This window comes from Enoplosus armatus, chromosome 9 (assembly GCF_043641665.1).
Source record: "Enoplosus armatus isolate fEnoArm2 chromosome 9, fEnoArm2.hap1, whole genome shotgun sequence".
Taxonomy (NCBI): domain Eukaryota; kingdom Metazoa; phylum Chordata; class Actinopteri; order Centrarchiformes; family Enoplosidae; genus Enoplosus; species Enoplosus armatus.
Window position 1 is genome coordinate 11,991,636 of NC_092188.1, and position 20,749 is coordinate 12,012,384.

The 20,749-nt window shown below is 41.8% G+C and overlaps 2 protein-coding genes across 2 annotated transcripts; one reads left to right on the top strand and one right to left on the bottom strand.

Annotated features, from left to right (window-relative positions):
- Positions 1-1,503: 1,503 nt before the first annotated feature.
- msh5 (mutS homolog 5) lies at positions 1,504-11,043 on the top strand. Its single transcript, XM_070912062.1, has 25 exons — positions 1,504-1,596; positions 1,681-1,804; positions 1,979-2,059; positions 2,380-2,433; positions 2,559-2,680; positions 2,772-2,881; positions 3,205-3,240; positions 3,541-3,623; positions 3,717-3,762; positions 4,616-4,754; positions 4,933-4,995; positions 5,085-5,213; positions 5,340-5,412; positions 5,530-5,639; positions 5,803-5,883; positions 5,980-6,067; positions 6,158-6,225; positions 6,985-7,103; positions 7,347-7,473; positions 8,214-8,363; positions 8,626-8,700; positions 10,056-10,202; positions 10,461-10,598; positions 10,750-10,823; positions 10,923-11,043. The coding sequence occupies exons 1-25, from the start codon at positions 1,504-1,506 to the stop codon at positions 11,041-11,043; spliced, it is 2,451 nt and encodes an 816-aa protein (XP_070768163.1).
- Positions 11,044-17,413: 6,370 nt separating this feature from the next.
- On the bottom strand, positions 17,414-18,205 carry LOC139290150 (transmembrane protein 200B-like). Its single transcript, XM_070911843.1, has one exon. It carries the CDS (start codon positions 18,203-18,205, stop codon positions 17,414-17,416), a length of 792 nt encoding a protein of 263 aa, XP_070767944.1.
- Between the last annotated feature and the right edge of the window lie 2,544 nt (positions 18,206-20,749).

Consider the following 20,749-nt stretch of genomic DNA (forward strand, 5'->3'; position numbering starts at 1 on the left):
TCCTTTTGCGAATGTTAGAGGAAAGGAGAATAAAGGGAGTTCAGGAGTGTTGTGTGTTGGCATGGAGACCTTTTAATAAACAAAGAAAAGAGGAGAAAATTATATTATTATATTAGTATTATTAAACAGCCAACACCTTTTCCCTTCATAGGTGTCTATATAAACTTACATCTTTACAGCTTACAGCTTTAAATGAGCATCTGTGTGGTTCGATTCGAAGCTGGCTCAGATTTCTGGCTGCTAGCTCAACTGCTACAGTGCCAAATTCTTTTACATTTGAATTAAAGTATTTATCCTGTTTTTTCCAACAGCCAGGCTTTAGAAAGTAAGAAGTATACACTCAGTCTACCTGTAATGGAAAACATTAACTGAGTAGCAATATCGTAATAAAAAATGTGCTCCACCTTCAACAAGCTATAATATTAAACTACTCTGATAATCTGCAAAATTACTGTTTACTTTTTAGACTTACTTTTATGCTTTTTTGATACTTCTGTAGTTGTATTTAAGTAAAATGTTGAATGCAGGAAGTGTACTTGTGATGGAGTATTTTTACATTGTGGTGCAACTTTTTTAAGTATTAAAAGTATGTACATTTTATTATTCTTTTATTTAGAATATCAAATATTATATATAAGAATATTTGAAGCTAGTCATTCTAAAGACTAAGACTCCGAGAATTGTAGTGAATAAAACTTGGGTCCAACAAAAATATAAATATGCAGGGGAGGGTGTCGCTTTTTATACAATTAAATATAAGACTCAACCCCACTCCCCACCATCATTTTCGAACTGTCCCCTAGTGGAGTCGGAAGTAATCTCTCTCTGAAATTAGGCAAGGTGAAAATGTAAACACAAAAGTTGACTTTTATTAGACCACTGATTGATCCTGTGTTAAATCTTTGTTACTTTCTACTTTCATAAAAGTAAATACAGTAACTACATATTGTTTGTCTGGGTCTTTTGTTCTATGTCGGGTCTGTTTAGCTGATGATAATCACTAGCTGAAGTCAAACTTTAGCCAAACAAGACATTTTACCTGTGAACACTCATTCCGTAGAGGAGGCTGTTGCTATGACAACATGGGGACAGGAAGGAACGCCTGCGCAAAAGAGCACACGTGAAGATAATATCTCCGGAAATGACAAGCACAGGAAAGATTTATCAACTCCTTATAAATATAACACTTTACCAACGATACTTGAAGCCCGTTAGCTTTACTATAAAAAGTCCCAACCCCTCCTGTAAGTATATGTTAGCTAACTTGATGAAGACAAATGTAAGCTAGCAAGGTTAGTTTACAGTAAGTCGCCTGGCGAAATGGCGGCTAACGTATTTAATTTATTATCTAATTTATTAAACTAGACAGATAGCTAACTAGCTAAAAGTTTTTATTTTTGAAAGTTTAATTTAAATATTGTGCCTTTTATATAGTCAAATAACTGATGTAGGGCATTAAATTAGTAGCTTAATTTGACTGTTCCTATCTAGAATTAATTGGGCATGGCAGCACTGGAAGGTCTGAGAGGAGGGGGGTTCGTTTTTGGTCCCCCTGACATTAATGGAGATGAAGAAGAGGAGGAGGACCCACCTGCGGTAAATTCAAACGTCACACTCACCAGCAGAGTGGCAGATAGTTGCAGCAGTCAGATGAACACTCCTGTATTTGTTTATCACCAGGTTTTACTGAGTGTCTTAGCCCAGCATGGACAGGTGGGCCTCTGCTTCTATGACAGTAAGGACTCCTCTTTACACTACATGATAGACACTCCTGACAACCATGAGCTCCACCTGCTGGCCAGAGGTAAACAATACACATCCTGTTGCACAATCTCAGTCTCTTCCCCAAATAAGATTAGGTTTATGAATTTCATGTATTTTCAATTGCGCCTAAATTACAATTGTGTACATAAACTGACACTTGTGCTTGCCTTAATATACTGTATGTACCTCGTACCTCCTTTTTTCTGTTGTTTAGTCATCCAGGAGGTTAGTCCCCATGTAATAATTACCAGTGCAAAGCAGGAGCGCTGCATGACACGCTTCCTGCAACAACCTGGTGAGTTCTGAGAGACAAGAATTATTCAAGCATGGGGAGGGGGAACAGAAACAGGTCACGGAAAGTTTTGTTTTGACATGGTATGAGACAAGTAGTTTCTGGGTCAAGGGAATGAAATTAGATTAGGGCTGCTTGACACTGCAGCCAGCTAGTGTGATAAGGAAGAAGAGTGAGTGTATAACTATTACACACTGCTTTATGAGGCTTTTACTGAGCACGATAGTGACACAATTCTACCATGTGAAATTACTAAGAACTTTTCTGTCACACAACCAAATATTTTTCTTTTTCTTCCCAATATCCCATCTGTTGTATCTCAGGTTCAAACCCAGACTTCAAACCAGAGGTGGTTACTTATCCATATGTTGACTTTGGTAAACAGACGCCCACCCATAATATCCAAATGTCCTCATTAATTTTTAGGCAGGATTTCTGAATTTAATTTGCATGATTTTCCACAATGAACAGATTGATTTTGAGTCCATTTTGAATGTTGCAGGTCTGGAGGTCGGTAAGCAGAGGCTACTTTCTGCCCATCTGCCTTTCCTTCCTGCCTCCATTTCAGAGAGAGACAAAATGTCCTACCTCTCCTCCTGTATCCCCTTTGACTCGCCCCTGATGGTGAGCCAGCTGACTACATATCATCCTATCCATCAGTCCATCATTTCTTTGTGTGTTCATGTGTGTTTGTGTGTGTACATCTGTTGGATAGCTGAGGGCAGTGGGTGCTCTGCTGAAATGTCTGGACAGGAGGAGAGTGGGAGTGGAGCTGGAAGACGGCAGTGTTGGAGTTCCTATCCTACAGTTTCACGCCTACACGCTGTAAGACACACACTAATGTGGCCAAGTACACACATGCACACACACTCACATAGGACTGTGATTACACATTTTCCATAATGAGTTTTGTCAATGAAGAGTCATTTTTTACTGCTCTGTATTTAGCTACTAAGGGTTTAGTCTGTCAAACTGTGGCATGCATTTGCTGCATTGTGTTTTCATAGTATATGTACATTTGTTGTATAACATTTTCTCTGTTTCTCTAATATCTACCTGCAAACCAAACCTGTCTCATGTGATGCAGAACTTTTCATGAATGAAAAATATTGCTTCTGTGAAATGTGCATTGTTTCTTCCCAATATAGTAAAGGCGTTGTCTGCATTGATCGAGACACCTACAGGTAAGACTGTACAAGCGCAGTCTCTATTACATAAATTATCTTTGTCCAATATATGTCCCTAAAAGCTAATACTGATCTCTTAAAACTGTCATTAATTGTTCCGTGTTCCACAACTAAAACCTACAGGCCAGCTGTTTAGTACATTTTAATTTGACTATTACTTGTAAAAGAAGACTTTGACTATTTTCTCCAGCTTGCGTACATAGGATATTATTATCTATTATTAGGTGAGGCAGGCAACTAAACAAACAAAAGAGACAAGGGGTGGTTGAGAGATCAGGGATTTTGTATTTGTTTCAGTGTGCTGCAGATCTTCAAATCAGAACTTCACCCATCAGTGTACAAGCTGCATTCAGGTGAAAAGGAAGGACTCAGTCTTTATGGTACGCAGCCCTGAAGGTAGTATTCAGGACGTTATTACTCTGTCTTAACTAATGGTGTTTACATGAACTACTTGTCCTTATTGTGTGTTGTAGGGATACTGAACCGCTGCAGGTGCAAGTTTGGCTGCAAACTGCTGCGGTGAGAAACACCTCTTGCTAGAGTCCAATCACAACAAAAAAATAATAAAGGGGCCTTTATTTTATCAGAAGAGAATGTAAGGCTTTTATTAGAAAAGCCTGTTGTTTCTTTCAGGAGGTCCTCAGTATCCAGTTAAACTAAACTGATGTCTTTACCACCGCCAAATTTATAAAGTTAGTACGAGAAATAGAGATATAATAGTCAGATATCTCTAGTAATGTTGCAGCTCCACCACTACTACTACTAGTAATATTATGACTACTATTGATAGGCAAGTTTTTAGCTAATTCAATAAATAGAAGAAATTCAAAGGGCTCTATAAAAGACGATAATACTAAATATAGCAATTATATAATCATAATTATCTGGTTAACATTATCACGTAAAACAATTAACTACTTTGTAAAAGTTTATTTATTATTAGAAACATTACAAACAAATGCTACCAAAACAACAAAAATTAAAGGTTTTGTCACATATTTACAAACAAACTACAGCACTGCTTGTTTCGCAATTCAGGCAGAACATTTCTGTTTGTCTCAGGAATTTCAAGGTTTGCATACCGCTGCTTGTATCTATGGCAACAAGATAAATGTGTCAGCTTTTCCAACAGAAAGCATCATCTGTTTTTGGTGTAAATTATGGTGATTTTAATTCCATGCTATAATTTTTGTGGGAATGTACATTTATGTAATTCTGTCATTTTCCTTTACACAACCATTATATTTTGCACGCACACAACATCTGGTAACTGTGATTACTGTCACAGGCTGGAAGATGTAACGTGTGGTAGTGTGTTCTATTTTCTTTCTAGAAGTACCATAAGGGTGAATGATGTCCTCTCTTCTCTCAGTCAGTGGTTTCTGCGGCCAACACAGGACCTGGCCGTGTTACACAGAAGACAGGAAGTGATACATTTCTTCACGTCACCACAGAACTCCGACGCCCTGAGCACCCTGCAGTCCTCGCTGCGCAACATCAGTAACATACCAGTAACAACTCTCACCAATGACCTACTTTTTTCTCCACATCTGTGACCATTTATCCCCTTATGTGCCTTGTCACCACTTGATCTTAGAAACTGTGTGTGTGTGTGTGTGTGTGTGTGTGTGTGTGTGTGTGTGTGTGTGTGTGTGTGTGTGTGTGTGCGCGCACGCTTGTGTGTGTTAGACTCTTCTCCGCAGGATGTCTCTCTCTCACACCAAAGTGACCGACTGGCAGAGTCTCTACAAGGTTAGAGCTGCAGTATTATCATACATACCATATCCATGTGACTGCTTCTGTTAAATGTGTACAATGTTGTGTTTGTGTGTGTTTGTCAGACTGTGTACAGCGCGGTGTGTATCAGGGACACGTTGCGGCACCTGCCTCAGTCCATTCAGCTCTTTCGTGACATCAGTGAAGGGTTCTCTGATGACCTCCACTATATTGCCTCCCTCATAAGCCGAGTTGTGAGACACACACACTTTAATACATACACTGTAAATCTGAGAAATCTCCTGGCTTTTGTTGCCAGTAGTTCACAATTGTTTTTCCGACTGCTGAGTGTGACTCCACCTCTGATTTGTAACATGTAGGTGGATTTTGAAACCAGCATAGCCGAGAACCGCTTCACCATCAAACCGAACGTGGACCCAGCAATTGATGAGAGTAAGTGCCTCCATACTGCATTCAAAATCAGTCATATAATAAGTGTTATGAGCCTGTGATGATACGTTTATATGGCGGTTGATTTAAAGTCATAACAATGCTTCCTCACTCTGTCAGAGAAGAGGAGGATGATGGGGTTGTCCGACTTCCTGACAGATGTAGCCAGAAGAGAGCTGGAACACCTGGATGCTCGCATCCCCTCCTGCTGTGTCATCTACATCCCTCTGGTCTGAGCTTCATGTTATGCTACATTTTTATTTATTCATCTGGATTGTGACTGCATGTACTGTATCATTGGTGGGGTTCATACTATCAGATATGGTGAAAACAGTTTCTCTGGAGCACCACACATATCAGTGCTCTTATATCTTTGTTTAATTCTCCTTACAGATTGGATTCCTGCTCTCTGTCCCACGCCTGCCTAGCATGGTGGAGAAAGAGGATTTTGAGATCGAGGGGCTTGATTTTATGGTTTGTGTATGATTGTCAACATGTAAATTGTGTTTGTTTGTGACAAATGCTCATTGCTTCAATACTCTGTCTTTTCCTTGTGTCCTTGTGGGCAAGTTTCTGTCAGAGGACCGTCTGCACTACCGCAGCCAGAGAACCAAAGAGCTAGACGACCTCCTAGGAGACTTGCACTGTGACATCAGAGGTCTTTTACCTGATAGATGTGTACCTGACATTTTTAGAAATGACCACAACCACTGAAGGCTTTCCTGATGGTATACTTCCTGTTTCTCAGACATGGAGACGGCAGTAATGACACAGTTGCAGAACACAATCCTCGAGAGGAGCACCTCCCTCTACAAGGTCGGTGTGCATCACTGTGCGCTTCCAGGTTCCAGAGTTTAAAACATGACTCCCACTCTGATAGAAATTATTGTTGGCATGAAAGTAAATCTGTTAATGTGTGTAGGTGACTAGCTAACAGTTTGTTATGATTAGCTATTAGTGTTTCCTTTGGCTGTGTTGTACATTTTGATTATGAAACAGGTCTTGCTCCCATTACAATTTAATTTCGAGTGCTGTGATATTTGTCAGATGACAGATGGGTTTGTTGCTATTTCATACTGCAATTGCTCATTTTATTGTTATTTTTGAGGGCGGAATGAGCATTCAGGTTAGATAATGAGTTTTTGTGTTTACAATATTGTAGCTATGGTTAAAATGTTCCAGTTATTAGGCAGATTGCAACTTGGCAATTAGATAAATGTAAAATCAACAAGGAGCTTTATTAAAATGCAGACTTGCAGGGTTTCAAACTTATTAAGCTTTATTAAAGTGATAATCCACAAAATCTCTCTTTCACCCACCTTCACTGTGGATTCTCATGGCAACAAATTCTCACACTGCTCCTGCTACATAATCCACTTCTTTGTTGTCCATCTGTATGCCCAGTTTGTTCCAAATACTCGTATTTTCCACAAAAATGTGTCTAAATACACAGCTTCCATCTAAATTCACATACACAACCCTGTTACTCTCTAGAAATCCTGCTTGCTGGTCTTTGATTGGTCAAAACTGCTCTGTTCAGGCAGTGTTTTTTAATGTGTGTGTTGTGTTGTGTAGGTTCTGGATCTCACTGCTGAGCTGGACTGTCTGATGGCTATGAGCAGCGCCTCCCAAGAGTACGGCTACACCTCACCCAAACTAGCCAGCCACAGGAAGATAGCAGTCACACAGGGCAGGTAGGCACTCACTCACTAGATGGAAATAATCATCCAGGCTCTCCAGTTCTTATTGTAATCTAAAATTTTACATGTATGATGGAAAGTAGGTCATGTAATCTAACATTAGTCTGATTACTAATCACATACACAGTACACACACAAACGGGCATGTGCACACACCACACCCATAAAGCAGACGTGGTATTCAATATGAGAATGCAGCACAGGATTGATAAATGTCTGTATTTTTTTAATTTCTAGACACCCGCTGTTAGAGCTGTGCTCTCCTGTGTTTGTGTCCAACTCCCTCCAGAGCTCAGAGTCGGAGGGCAGAGTCAAGATCATCACTGGCCCCAACTCATCTGGCAAGAGCATCTACCTCAAACAGGTGGGACAGTCAGAAAAAACCCTGTGTTCACTAACAATTGCATACAAGTTTGACTGTCTCAGTAACAGGTACAATGATAAACTGCTTCTGGTCCTGACGAGCTCCATTACACTCAATCTTTTGTGTCACTTCACCACAGGATCAGTGACACTGTTTTGACATGTCTTTTTTTCTGTGTGTTTTTTCTCAGTGTGTACATGCTTCAGGTTCCTGTTTACCTGAAATCGGCATGTCATTGATGCCAAACACGCTTGTTTCTTTGTTGTTTCTTTTGCTACAACCAGTGAGAAGCTGTGTTCAGACAAGCAATTACAGCAAAACTAATAGAGAGCAGTGAAGCTCTTCAAGTGGCAGACAATACTTATATCTGCATAATTGCATATAATCTGCCTTCAACATATGTGTCTTCAGAACCTGTAGTTGCACTACAGATACTAGTTACCTCAGCAATATGCCACATGAAGACAGCTGTCATGATGTACAAAATTTACATTTTCCCTTTCCAAACTATTTTACTTTATTAATTATTAGAAGAAGCCTTGAAGCTGTAATATACAACCTCATCAGAAAACACATTTAGAGCACTGCAATTAAGGGTGACAATAAAGTTTCTTAATGAGAATAATTTTACACTTCATTGGGGGGAGTTTTGACCTCTGTGATACTTCAGTTCCCACCACAGTACTTATCATCCAACCCTGACTTGTAACATAACCTGCCTTCTGATTTGACTTTGGCAGGTGGGTCTGATTGTGTTCATGGCTCTGATTGGCTCAGATGTGCCCGCGAAGGAGGCAGAGATCGGTCTGGTGGATGGGATCTTTACCCGCATGCAGAGCAGAGAGTCCGTGTCTGTGGGCCTCAGCACCTTCATGATAGACCTCAACCAGGTACCTAACACACACTCACATACACTTATGCACACAAGCTTCTGTGTGTGTATGTATGTCAGTGTACGTGGGTGTTGGAAGTTCATATCCTTTATTTCAACACTACTACCCTCCAGCTCCACTCCCACTCTCCACCTGTCAAGACATTTTTATAAAGGAACTTCTGCCTACAACCATAACACACACACACACACACACACACACACACACACACTACAAAACAGCAGAGTGTAGCATAACACTTTGTGTCTCTAATCTCCAGATGGCCCAGGCTCTCAACAGCAGTACCGGCAACTCATTAGTTCTCATCGATGAATTTGGAAAAGGAACTAACACAGTAAGAAGAACTTGTTTTGGCCCTTTGTGAATGAAATACATATGTATACACTTAACAAGGACACACACACAGTGTCATTAATGTGAAGCGCCTGAAACCAATCCCAGACAATATTCTCCCATTTAGAGCTGCAGCACGAACAGACCTTCAGTTCAGCCCAACATGTGCCACCTATTAGTAAGAAAACAGCAGCAGCTGTTTAGAGCCGCAGATATAGAGGTGTTGATAAGTGTTTCATACTTTTTTTATATTTTATATTTTAGTTTTGAGACTGGAGCATATTTCCTGCCAGATACTTGGACATGTAGAGCGTGCACACTGCTGTGTCAGTGTCTTCTACGTCCTCCATCACTGTCTGCCAGGTTACTCTGCAGAGGGACGGAGAAGGTCCAAACCAATTTTATTTTCCTAAAGAAGAAATAGAGGTGTGGGAGGCTGAGGCCAGAACAAAACAATAAAAACCAACTGCCAGTTCCGTCTTATTCCAGTTCATATATGTTAAAGCCAAATGACAATGTGACAGTGTGAAAGGGCACCTCGTGATGATGAACCTACAGAAAAAAGTGCAGTAACTTAAAAACTGCAGTGCTAAAAAAAGAAGTAGCAACTTAACAATCTTACCTGCACGTGGTGCAGGTGTTAAAATGTAAGCAGCTGTAAGCAGCTTTCCTTGCCTGTAGGTGGCGACATGTACCATGTAACCACAAGGCCTGGTTCTTTAGTTGCATGTCATACCCCTCTGACTTTCCCCACATTTCCTATCTATCTTTCTGCTGTACAATATCAGAAATGAATGCAAAAGCCTACATCTGCAGGTTTAAGTTGCTGGCGCTTTTGCTTTCCTTTCCTGTAGGTGGTTCAGGTGGTCGGACAATGACGGGACAGCGCCACCTTGTGGAGAGTTTGCTACCTATTTGCACAAACGTTACAATGTTAACACACAAACTTTGATTTGTCTTTTGTGAAAAATAGACTATAATTACTTAGAATTCCTATTCTTGTGTGCATGGATACATATTTTCATCATAAATCAATACCTTTCATCAAAAAGGCCTGGCTTACTTTAATATTAATTGGGTTACTGTGGAATTCCCTTGCCAAGATTACGTATAATCACCTGTAAGTAACATTAGCATCAATTAAGTAAACATTTGTTTTTGTAATACTGTACCTTCAAAACAGAAGGGGGCATCTGGTGTGTGAACCTTTTAATCCACAGAATGTTCTGTTAATTGGTTTATTCATGGCACCAACTCAATCTCGATTAAGGGTTTGTGTAAAGAGCTTAACCTTAACCTTAACTAATAGCAGCTTAATCTTCGTTCAGAAACACACAGTGTAATGTTACCCTTCAGGTGGATGGACTGTCCCTGCTGGCTGCATCCATCTCTCATTGGCTGAGAAAAGCTCCGGTGGATGTTCCTCACGTCCTGTTGGCCACTAACTTCCACAGTGTGCTGCAGCTGGACCTGCTGCCCTCCTCTGGCCTGCTGTCTCTTCTGGTACTGAGAAATACTCAAGCACAATGATAAAATGTAGCCGGAAGTAGTTTGTGAATGTCCAGTGAGGTTTCATGAAGTTAATGCTGCAGAATAATGTTGACAGCAAAAACTTCCAAGTGGCCCGTTAGCTAATGAGGCTCCACTTGAGATTTGTTTTACCTCATTAGAAGTTTATTTTATAAGTGTGGGATTTTTGTGTGTATGTGGTTGTGTATTAATGTGTGTGTGTGTGTGTGTGTGTGTGTGTGTGTGTGTTAGACTCTAGAGACAGCGGTGGACGGGGATGAGTTGGTGTTTCTGTACCAACTGAAGGAAGGAATCTGCCAGTCCAGCTATGCTGCCAACATCGCTACACTGGCAGGTCTGCCAACCAGCCTTGTACAGCGAGGAGTGGAGGTAAACACACACACACACACACACACAGACACACACACACACACACACACATAGACACACAGAGGCATGCTGACATAGACTGACTGTTTGTGGATGTGTGTGTGTGTGTGTGTGTGTGTGTGTGTGTGTGTGTGTGTGTGTGTGTGGTCAGGTGTCTGAACTGTACAGGACAGGAAGGCCCATTAAACGCATTGACAAGGCATCATCGGATGAGCAGGCGAACAGGTTTGTTGAACTCCAGCTAAACAGAATGATGATTAAAACATGTGAGAGCCGTGTATTGATGCAGATAGACGTGTCTGTCTGCGTTTGTGTGACTGACAGGTGCAGGTCTGTGGTGGAGAAGTTCCTGAGCCTCGACCTGGAGGACAAAGACTTAGACCTTCAACATTTCATGAAAGAGGAGCTCCTGCCCTCTGCTGGGGAGCTGCTGAACCGCAGCTGAACTGTTCTACAGCTCTGTGGTCAGTTTGTTCACTCATTATCTAAAGTTTTTAGTTGGTTTTGGGAGAGAGCAGGCTTTTTACTGATGCTCCACCTGTAGACAGGATATGTTTACCTAAATACATGACAAGAACTCTATTACAGTAGAACTGAAACATTTATTATACTGCATGTGTTGCAAAGGTTTATGTTGTAGCAAAAGAAAAAAAGCTCACATTTTTTTCTTGTGTTTTTCAGTTGAAATACCATAAATTAATTCAAATATGATATAAACAGATTGGTTGGATTAAAGTATTTCTAAATTAATATGTTTATGCCATAATTATTTAAGTAGAGCTTTCTAATTCAGCAGTGTATTGGACAGTACAAAAATTCTGCAAAGCTGGTGATTTTTCCTCACCATATGGTTGAAGTCCTTTCAGCATCACTTCACACAGTCTCTTTCTTTTTGTTTTGACAACAGAAATAAATGCAGAAATAAATGTTGTTTACTGTGATCCCGTTGACGCTTCAGCGAGGTGCCAGGTGGTTAGAACAGCCACGGTGAAATATAAAAGTGTGGTGATTGGAAGTTTGTGCGCCGAGTTGCAGAAGGGAGTGTCGCAGCAGTGTTTGGTCATGACAAAGATGGTATTGTTGGAGAAGAGCTCCACCGTAGTCTCAACACCGCACTCCTCCGCCTTCACACAACCCAGAGTCTTAATGTCCAGAGAATCAGCTAGGGAGACAAGACCATGGTATTCAGTATCTCCACCCTGATACCCTTCACACCCGTTCTAATGCTTAGATATCAATGAATCAGCATACACTGACTAAAAATACAGTCTTGTTGAACACACCTGCCTTCCCTCGGCCCGTGTAGCAGCGCTGCCCGAGGCTACAGTTGGTTTCAGTGGTGTAGCAGGCATCCCAGAAGCCCAGGTCACAACGGAAACACTCCAGAACCTCTGCTTCTTCCTCAAATTGCACTGACTCCATGAGCTGCTCTAACTGCTCCTCCTCCTCACCTGAGCCCAAGGAACACCACAGAAACAGGACAGTTTGATACAGTAAAGCTTTACTGGCATTCTAACAACGAGATAATTAAAGATAAATAAAAAATGTTTTTGAGTTGGTTATTGAAAATTTTAATCTAATTATGACCAGTAAAACTGACAACATCAGGCAACTGATAAAACACTCAACAACAGATAACAGTGTTAAAAAGACGAAAAAGCTAAGAACAGAGAATATACACTTATTAACAGTATGGATGTCAGATTAATGGAGGAAATGCTTTGGATTATTCAGATTTCGAGGCTTTTATGTAATAGCTTGTTGGACACATTTATTATTCAGGGGGTGCTGAATGTGTGAAGCGTTGGAGCGCTGTTGAAGGACATCAAGCCAAACTGATGAGCCACATTCTGCTGAGCACTTAGGCATCTCAGAAATGTTTTGTTTATTCTGCAGCAGTCTGGAATTTTCTTTCTTTGAGTGCATGACTTGTTTTATTCAGGGAGTGCTCCAAGTCTTCAGGCTGCATCGTGTTTTTATTAACCAGACAGATACTGGAATTAATAGAAAGAGTTGGCAGGAGTGGGACAAACCCTTGGTTATTTCTACCATACTGTACTGCACAATCCCTCAAAATAATTCAACTAGTGCCTCACATCAGCTCTTGAAATGCAAAGAGGCTTCTTCCTAAAAACTAGTCATTTATTAGTCTGACGCACAGGAAGTAGGCCGTGGGTCTAACTCTGCTCTCCTCCCCTTCTGCTATCTGTGTTTTATTGCATTTTGAACAGGCACCTGGGCATCCTGGGCTTAGCGCCACCCAAGACGATTGCGACTGGTTTAAAGAATTAAAAACAAGCCGAATGATAATGGATTCAGCCAGACCTTTCTCCAGCGCTGGCACAGCGCTAAAACAAAGTGCCGACAGAACAAAAAGTTTTCGAACTGTTCATCAAATGTGGCTGATAATCCCTTTAAAGTTAAAGTCTTTATTTTGAGCTCATATTAAGTCTGCCATTTTGAATTCAAATAAATGCAATAAAACAGCATATTTGGATACAAAAACATGTGATTATCCAGGTAGTTTTAGCTGTCTGAGATTTAGCTTTGTCGTGCTGCTACAGACTGCTGCTGGAAACAGACTAATCTCCTGCTCGGGGGCATAAGATACGTTTCAGTGAGACTGACAATCCTTATCCCCTCTCATCTTGTTAGCTAGTGCTAGCTCAGGTGAACTTCCAGGCAAAAGAGTATTGAGGTAGGGTTAGTGGGGTTAGGAGAGTACAGTTTACTAAATCTGTACTGAGATGCTAATTTATATTTACATCAAGCCAGTGCAGTGGCACACAACAGTGCAATAAAATGCAATAAATGTTCAGTATCTGTTGAAACTGTTTTAAAGAAGTGTTGATTCAACTGTGTGGACATTTTGGAGAACGTAGTTTGTGCTGCTGTTGAACAGCAACACGACAACAACAACTGTTTGTTTTCTTCAATGAGGGTAGATTAAACTGCAGCCTCCAAAATGACCATAAAGTTGAATTAACACCTCTTTTAAAACCATAAAAAAATAGACTACACTGGCTACACTTGATGGTTCCAGCTTCTCAAACGTGGAGATTTGTTGCTTTTCCTTGTCTTACACTGTAGTAAATTGAATATTTGGGGGTTAGATTTAGGTTCAGGTTTAGATTTTAGACAAAATTAGACATTAGAAGTTGTCACCTTGGACTCTGGGAAACTGGGATGGATGTTTTTCATTATTATTCTGATGTTTTATAAGCCAAATGATTAATCAAGAAAATAATCTGCTGATGAATAAATAATGAAAATAATTGTTAGTTGCAGCCCTAATTTATTGCAGGGCTGTTGTATTAAGTAGTCTAATATTTCACAAATCAAGTGGGCTATTCATTTGATATACATTCAGTCATATATATCAATTTATTATTATTATTATTATATTAATAAAATCCTCCAAAGTAGATTATTAATTTTGTGAAACCAGCAAGAATCTGTAGCTCATGAATAACTATCAACCAGAAATATATATTTTAAAAATATTTTTATGCCAGGTTGTTGTCTTTAAGGGGTAAAACATAAAAGTTTTAGTAGCTGCCATGTTGTAAAATAGAAGACGTTTGCTCTGCACCTACTATAAACCGATGTCATCTTACCTTGAGCAGGTGTGAGCATCAAGATGGCAAAAACACAGAATATTAGTCCTTTCATTTTGAGCGCAATACTTCTTCCATTGACTACACCATGCGGACTGCTGAGGAGACCGGAAGCAGGGCTGAAATTGGATTAGTCAGGAATGCACCTGCTATTTGTCCGGCACCAGTCACAGCTGCTGAAAGGCTGCAGATGATCAAACAAAGGACGTTTTTGGGGGGAATAGATGCAAATTACAAACCTCTCCTGTGTTGTAAGGGTCTGTGAGAGAAGAGGGGGTGGGATGTGGAGTTTGGCAACCAGAAGGATTGTATGTCTCCTTAAATGTCAGAAAGTGTTATTGGTTTATTAGCTGTTTTAACAGAAGATACAGCGTGAATGTTACATATAAAACCAGGCTGGTAACTCATCCCTCTGCTGAAGTACTGAATGCCAGACGTAGGCAAAACATTTCTCCATCCACGTGATACTTCTCACTTTTTACAAAGACTTCTTAACTGAATCCCTTTTCCTCCTGAAGTCTTTGAGTAAAAAAAACAAACAGTTTTTTTAAATCTTCAGGCTGGTTGATCCTCAGTGACTCACATCTTCTATACCAAAAAATGTTGATCATAGCTCCTCTCTCTTAAGGAACAGAAATTGCATGCGTCCTGACTCAGCGCAGGGTTTAAGCAGCTTACAGCCTCGCGTCCGTCTGCTCAGATATGTATCAACACACACACACACACACACTAATCTCTCAGAGGAGGGAATTCGATTCAGTTATATTCTCAATGCAGCAAAAAACATGTGTTGCTGAATTATGTAACAACACAGTCGCACACACACACTGATGTACACACGAGAAACCTCTAAGACGTCTTGTATTCTGCAGAGTTGCTGCAGTGCTGCTTGCCTGCGTGCATATTTTGTGTCAGATTCAAAGAAGACATTTCACATCTGAATTTAATCTGAACGTCAGGATTAACGCCTGCCAAATCAAACTCTATGCAACATGTGTCTGAAGAAATAGCAGCATAATTATAACTGCCACTAGCAGAGCTGAAACAGTTAGTTGATTAAGTGTTTGAGTCAACAATGCCTCAACAATTTACTGATTTCAGCTTCTCAAATGTGATGAGTTGTTCCTTTTCTTTGTCTTATGTCTTACAATATGAACTCAGTATCTTTGAGTTTATCACTGTTGTTCGGACAAAACAAGCAATTTTGAAGTAATTTAAAGACTTACTGTATGTTTCATCATTTTTTCAATATATTCTGACACATTTATGGTGATTTTGGAGGATGTAGCTTGTGGTGCCGTTTATCTGCATTGCATTATACAGAGAGGTGTTTGTCTAATTTAGCCTACCCTCATTGATATAAATGGGCTGGAAAAAATAATAGAAACACTGTCAGTATAACGCAATACAATTAAACAGCATTACAAACTGCAGCCTCCAAAATGACCACAAAATCTCTCTATAATTGAACATTATGGAGGTAGGATTTATTGCGGGACTGTCGTATAAGACCTATATTGTACCTAATAAACTGGCAACTGGGCGTGGACAAAAAGATTTGACAATAATCGAGAAAAGAATCTGCAGATTAATCTGTAATGAAAATAATCTTTAGCTGCAGCTCTACAATCCAATCTTTCCCTCTAAATGTAAACACACCAGAGCATCTGACACTGAGAAGGACTCGTGTATGTGTGAGAGTGCGGAGAGAGCTGCTTTTCTGAGCGACGAGTGCGAAGGAGGCTGCTTGCAGCTTGTTGCAAGATTCAGACACATCTCCCCACCTCATCCCTGCTACTGAAAGATACATCCAGCGTCTTAAAACAGCATACTGTACCTACACAAACCTCTCTACTGACTCTGTGTGTGTGTGTGTGTGTGTGTGTGTGTGTGTGAGAGAGAGATGGGTGCTGCTTTAAGTGAGTGAAATGTGTGGCTGCAAATTACTGTACACTTTAGTCTCGGTCCTCATCTGGATGGCAGGATCCCAGCATGGGCCCAAACAACAAGGAAATACTCTGCAGTCCTAAAGCACCTATAAAACCCTTCAGACTGATCCCCTGTGTAATTAGAGGCTGGAGGAGAAAATGCTGGCGATAATTAAAATCCTACCCCCTTTACCTCTCGGCCTGTTCAAACATGCCCGCTTTTGGCTTAATTGGACCCGACAACATTTCACTCTGCATTGTTTTACTCTATTTTGGCAGAAGGCGAGGACTGAGATGGAGGACTGAGTATTTGAATAAAGCGTAGGAATCGCATGATGAAGAGAGAGGAGATAAAAGGTCGGGATGGTGGGAGAGTGAGGCTTCAGTTACACGACTCGCAGGACCGCTTTTCTCAGTTAAGCTTACGTCAGGAATAACTCATATCAGCCTCACCAGATTCTGCTTTTTTTTTTTTAAGTCATTGCTCTTTTCTTTCTTTGCACCCTCTGATTGAAATTCTTTAAGATCTCGCCTCACCACACTTGCGAAAAGGGAGACAACTGAGCAGCTGACACTGAATAAAAAAAAAAAAGGTTGAATTACAGTAAAAAAAACTGAAACTGGAGTCCACGCTTGCATGTGTACAGAGCAGCAGCTGGTATTTATAGCGTGGCTGTAGGTGTCGAGTGAGTGGAGTGTGGCCTTGTGTGCTTCTCTTGTTTATACCGAGACACAATTTCCTCAGATAAAGAGTAGATTATAGTATGTGTGAGATTAGATAAAAACTCATTTGAGACCTAATCTGGCTCATCCTCTTAACCAAACCTCTTCAGCAAGGAAATGTAGACGCTGTACCTCTGCAGAGGATGTGTGTGTGTGAGTGAGTGTGTCTATCTCGTATGGCACCCAAATAAGTTTTCAGCAATCCTCCTCACGTCCAAATATGGTCAAACAAGCAGTGGTTTTAGGGATTTTGGGGCATGGGTGAGTTCAAAGACAACAAGATGGCGAGTTGACATCAAACAGCAGAGCTCCAATCTTTCAAACATGGGTGAGTCAGAGAACGATGTAGGACAAAAACACCCTTCATAGACCGTGACTCAGAGCCACTGCGCCACTCAGAGGCACTAAAACATACCAACAAACATTTCATCTGTTTATTGAGGAATGCATAGTCTTGTCTTTAGTGTGTGTCTGCACGTGAAGCGTTCAGATGTATCTCATCATGCATATTTTATGAGACAGTAGAAGTTGAAGCCAGTGGGGGGGCTCAGCATTGAGGCGGCGGAGGAGAACCTGTCCGTATGTTGAAGTTGATTTCACTAGAGTTGCAAGAGTCTGAGCAGACAGAGGAGTGAGAGATGGACGGGCAGGGGGAGGGAGGGTGAGGAGTTGGCTCCTGGTGGTGCAGAACTCGGGCCAGCAGGGTTGACCTACCCTCCTTCCCCTCCTCCTCTCCATCCTCCTCTTTATCTCTACCTCCTGAAGGAAGCGGCGGTGATGGTCCGCTGCTGATGTTGTGTCTGTAGCTGTGAGGCAGAGGAGGAAGAGGAGGGCCGCGGAGTGTGTGGGCCGGAGAGGCCCAGGATCCCTGCTCTCCATCTTTACACTCCCACTGCTCCTGACAGCTGTAGCTGGGCTGCTCCTGCGAGTCCTCCCAGCCGTTTCCTCCCTTCAGATCCTCAAGGTCATCGGGTGTCTCTCGTCGGAGGACTTCCAGGTCCCGGTTCTCATACAGAAGCGTGGCGGCGCAGATGAAGATGAACAGGCCCACTCCCATGACCACGGGCCCGGCCAGTTTCATCCTCTCAACGGGGGTGCTGCCTCGGCCGCCCACGGGCTTCGGTGCTGCGGATATGTAGCCCGCCACCGCAACACCCATCCCCACCAAAACCACCGCTACACCCAGCATCAGCCACACGCCTGGGGCAGAGCGCAGGTGCAGCTTGGTTTGGAGGGCTTTGCCTTTCCTCAGGTGTCTGCGGCATGCTGAGAGGCAAACAGGTGATGACTGGGTGGAGAGGGAGGAGGTGGGGCTGCAGACGGGACTGGCTGCTGTCATCCTCTGGCTTCAGACTGAACAGAGACACGGAGACACAGAAGAGAGGACAAAGAGCAGAAATACTTAATTACGCAAGAAAGTGTTGCATGGAGCATCAGAGGGAGGGGAGATGGTTTACTCTGCATTGCACACAACAGGAAATAGCTGCTTTAATAAGACATGTGGTCGAGTTAATGAGATGCCAACCCTCCTGCAGCTCCTCCAGTGTCTCTGTGGAGCCACACAGAGGCTCTCCTCTCTCTCCTCTTCCCCGCAGCAGCAGCCTCTCTGATCCCGGACTGAACTGTTATTGAACCACTCACTCATCATCATGGGGGTAAAAACGACTGACCCCTGTCAGGACCTTGTGATTTCATTTCACAATCTCGCTGCAGTCATGAAAATAGAGTCCCGTTACTACGGTAATTGCTCCAACTAAACTCATGATGATATAATTCCCCCCGGGGCAAGTGAACACAACGGGTGATTCAACAGGACGCAAACGAGCGTGATAAATTGCCCATCAAGTCATGTTTCATAAGTGCTCGTACGCATGCATCTTTAATGTCATGTTTTAATTCATGGTGCTCGACAGCACTGTTGCAGACTACAGTAATCCACTGCAGTTCACTGTCCGGCTACTTTAACGCAGTTCATATAACAGCAGATTGAGTACTTGCCTTGTTTTGGACGTAAATCCGAAGCAGAAACCGGCTCCTCGGCATTATCCAAATAAAACCCCCTGAGTTGCGTTATTCCTCCCACTCCTCCGTGTGTCTTCTCCGCCACTTTGATTCGCGGTTAAATCCACACTTTCACCTAATTCCTCCTCAGATTAAGACGGGTTTTTTCCCCCCATCCTTGGCTTTACTGTGTGAGCCCGTGTGCAGCGCAACAGCGGGTGCTGCAGAGCCTGAAATGAAGCTTTAATAGTGAATAACAGTCTTACTAAAAGTGGTGCAAAGCCGCTGTGCCTCTCCGGGTCTCCTCGCTGCTCTGAGCGCCAATGCAGCCTGTGTTTTGATTAGTCTCTCTCTCTGTGGAGAGGAGGGGTCGTGGGAATCTGTGGTCGGTCCAGGCCAGTCCCACGGTGAGCCCGGTTATTCTTAGTGATCACAAGACATCAACTGTCACAAAAACAGAGAAGTTAGTGTAGAAGCAGCCGCCCTCCTCCTTCAGAAACATGAAACATGTAGAGTAAATACATAAAATGTATTTATAAAATGGTTTCCTTTCAGTTCTGTACTGTATGAAAATCAAGTAGCAGATGCTTGAATCATGCTTTAAGGGGAACTGATTGAACAAATCAAGTCTGTTTACAGGTCTTAGTGGGGGTCCTGCTGCACATGTGACAAAAAGTTAGGAAAGCCTTTTGTGGCTCCAGAGGGAGCTGCCTGAAGGCTGATAAATTGCCTCATGTGATGTCACTTGGGTCATTTGGGTCTGTAGTTTGAAAATTTAAAAAACCTGGAGGTTTGGAGTTAGAAAGAAGTGAGCTTCCCAGACCTCTGCAGCTCCCTCCTCATCTCTGCTTGAAGCTAGCAGCTCAAGGCTACATTAGCCGCTACTAGCATAACACACCTGAATCTCTTTCGACGGTCAAGCTGCATTGTTGGTAATGTAGGCGCCAGGTTTTGACAAGGAAGAAGAATGTGTGGGATATCTCAGGTTGGGCTGCATTGATTTTAAAACTTTTTTTTGATAGACAGACAAACAACAACGTTACATGTTTTTCATCTATACTACATCCTGGCCCACATAGCATACACACGTGGGTCAGATCTGGGCCACTTTTGGCTCATTTTCCAGCAATAACAGGTGTCATGCGAGACAACAGATATGGCCCAAATACTGTACAGTCAGCATTTGCGTGAGTTTCAGCTCGTCGCTTAGAGGCCAGTTGTAGCCAAACCAGTGTGGCGGTTTTAGGGTGAGCTGCGATGTGTTGCATGCGGGCCAGATATGGCTCACACAGCATACTAGTTTGAGGGTGAGTGTTACCTATTTGCAAGTGGGTCATGTATGAGCAACACACAGCAAGACAGTTTTCAGTTTGAGGGTCGCAAAAACGCCAACTTTTGCCCAATTTTACAGAAAATGTGAGTCCGCCTCATTTTAATGTTTAGAGCTAATGATTTTAACAAAAAATACGACTACATAGCCATTTGATTATATGCCCAGGTCCCTTTCTTCATATTATTTTGAGGTGAAAATTCAATATGTATTGTTTTAAGGGTTTAAGATATAAAACAAAATGAATGAATGTGAATATATATTTTGTTTGCTGAACAATTTTTTGATAATTTCAGCAGCTTCAGTCCAGGCAGACCAACTGTACACTCTATAGGTGTGGATTCAGCAACTGACAGTAATGTAAAATTAATGACTACCAACAAGCACGCAAGGAAATTACCATCCATTATACATCGGCCTTTGAAGGTTTTGTACCGTAAATTTTATCGTGGTCTTGTTCGTGCTGGGAAGTTTAAGTTTAGGTTGATTTGAAAAGTCTGTAGTGAATTGAAAATGGAAGCCAATGGCTGCATGGAACCATATTCAGTAGAG

Coding starts and splice junctions, on each gene's coding strand:
- LOC139290150 (XM_070911843.1), bottom strand. CDS start 18,205: ATGACAGCAGCCAGTCCCGTCTGCAGCCCCACCTCCTCCCTCTCCACC.
- msh5 (XM_070912062.1), top strand. CDS start 1,504: ATGGCAGCACTGGAAGGTCTGAGAGGAGGGGGGTTCGTTTTTGGTCCC. Junction 3,624..3,716: donor GGAAGGACTCAGTCTTTATG/GTACGCAGCCCT, acceptor TGTGTGTTGTAG/GGATACTGAACCGCTGCAGG. Junction 3,763..4,615: donor TTTGGCTGCAAACTGCTGCG/GTGAGAAACACC, acceptor CTCTTCTCTCAG/TCAGTGGTTTCTGCGGCCAA.